The sequence below is a fragment of the Lagopus leucura genome, unplaced genomic scaffold (genome assembly GCF_019238085.1).
Source record: "Lagopus leucura isolate 7727_CA_CO unplaced genomic scaffold, USGS_WTPT01 5554-0_obj-0_obj, whole genome shotgun sequence".
Classification (NCBI taxonomy): domain Eukaryota; kingdom Metazoa; phylum Chordata; class Aves; order Galliformes; family Phasianidae; genus Lagopus; species Lagopus leucura.
In genome coordinates, this window is record NW_024967831.1 from 255 (window position 1) to 1,082 (window position 828).

The 828-nt window shown below is 66.9% G+C and overlaps 1 protein-coding gene across 1 annotated transcript; it reads left to right on the top strand.

Annotated features, from left to right (window-relative positions):
• Positions 1-212: 212 nt before the first annotated feature.
• Positions 213-554, top strand: LOC122193340 (reticulon-3-like). Its single transcript, XM_042894104.1, has one exon. The coding sequence runs from the start codon at positions 228-230 to the stop codon at positions 516-518; it is 291 nt and encodes a 96-aa protein (XP_042750038.1). The 5' UTR covers positions 213-227; the 3' UTR covers positions 519-554.
• The last annotated feature ends 274 nt before the right edge of the window (positions 555-828 follow it).

Sequence of the window (828 nt, forward strand, 5' to 3'; positions counted from 1 at the left end):
GGGGATGGTGGCACCCGTGGGGGTGGTGGCACCCGTGGGGATGGTGGCACCCGTTGGGGTGGTGGCGGCACCCGTTGGGGTGGTGGCACCCATGGGGTGACGCTGGGGGTTGCGGTGGGATGGGGGGCCCTGGGCTGCCGTGAAACGCGGAGGTCGGTGGCCCTGCGTGCAGCTGAGGGTTGAGATCTGTCATCCTCGAGGTCCCTTCCGACCCCAGCGTTGTGTGGATGGGATCCATCAACGCTGAGCCGGGGAGGGGACAGGAGGGGACACAGAGGGGACCGACGCCGTGTCCCTGTCCCGCAGTTCACGACCTGATCTTCTGGAGGGACGTGAGGAGGAGCGGCTTGGTGTTCGCCTCCAGCCTGCTGCTGCTGCTGTCCTTGGCCGCCTTCAGCGTGGTCAGCGTGGTGGCTTACCTGGTGCTGGCCCTGCTGTCCGTCACCATCAGCTTCCGCGTCTACAAGTCGGTCATCCAGGCGGTGCAGAAGTCTGAGGAGGGGCATCCCTTCAGGTGAGACCCCCGGGTGGGGGGTGGGGGTGGGCTGGGGGCACACGTGGAGCGGCTGCAGGGAGGGTGGGGGCACCTCTGGGGGTGGTGGCACCCATGGGGACGATGGTGGTGGCATCTCAGGGTCCTGGTGGGACCTCTGGGGATGGTGGCACCCATGGGGTGATGGAGGTGGCGTCTCAGGGTTGTGGTGGCAGGTCTGGGGATGGTGGCACCCATGGGAATGAGTTTGGTGGCACTACTGGGGATGGTGGCACCCATGGGGACGATGGTGGGGGCACCTCTAGGGATGGTGTCACCCATGGGACAATGGAGGT

Bases quoted from the DNA above. Each gene is read 5' to 3' on its own strand.
- LOC122193340 (XM_042894104.1), top strand. From the start codon at position 228: ATGGGATCCATCAACGCTGAGCCGGGGAGGGGACAGGAGGGGACACAG.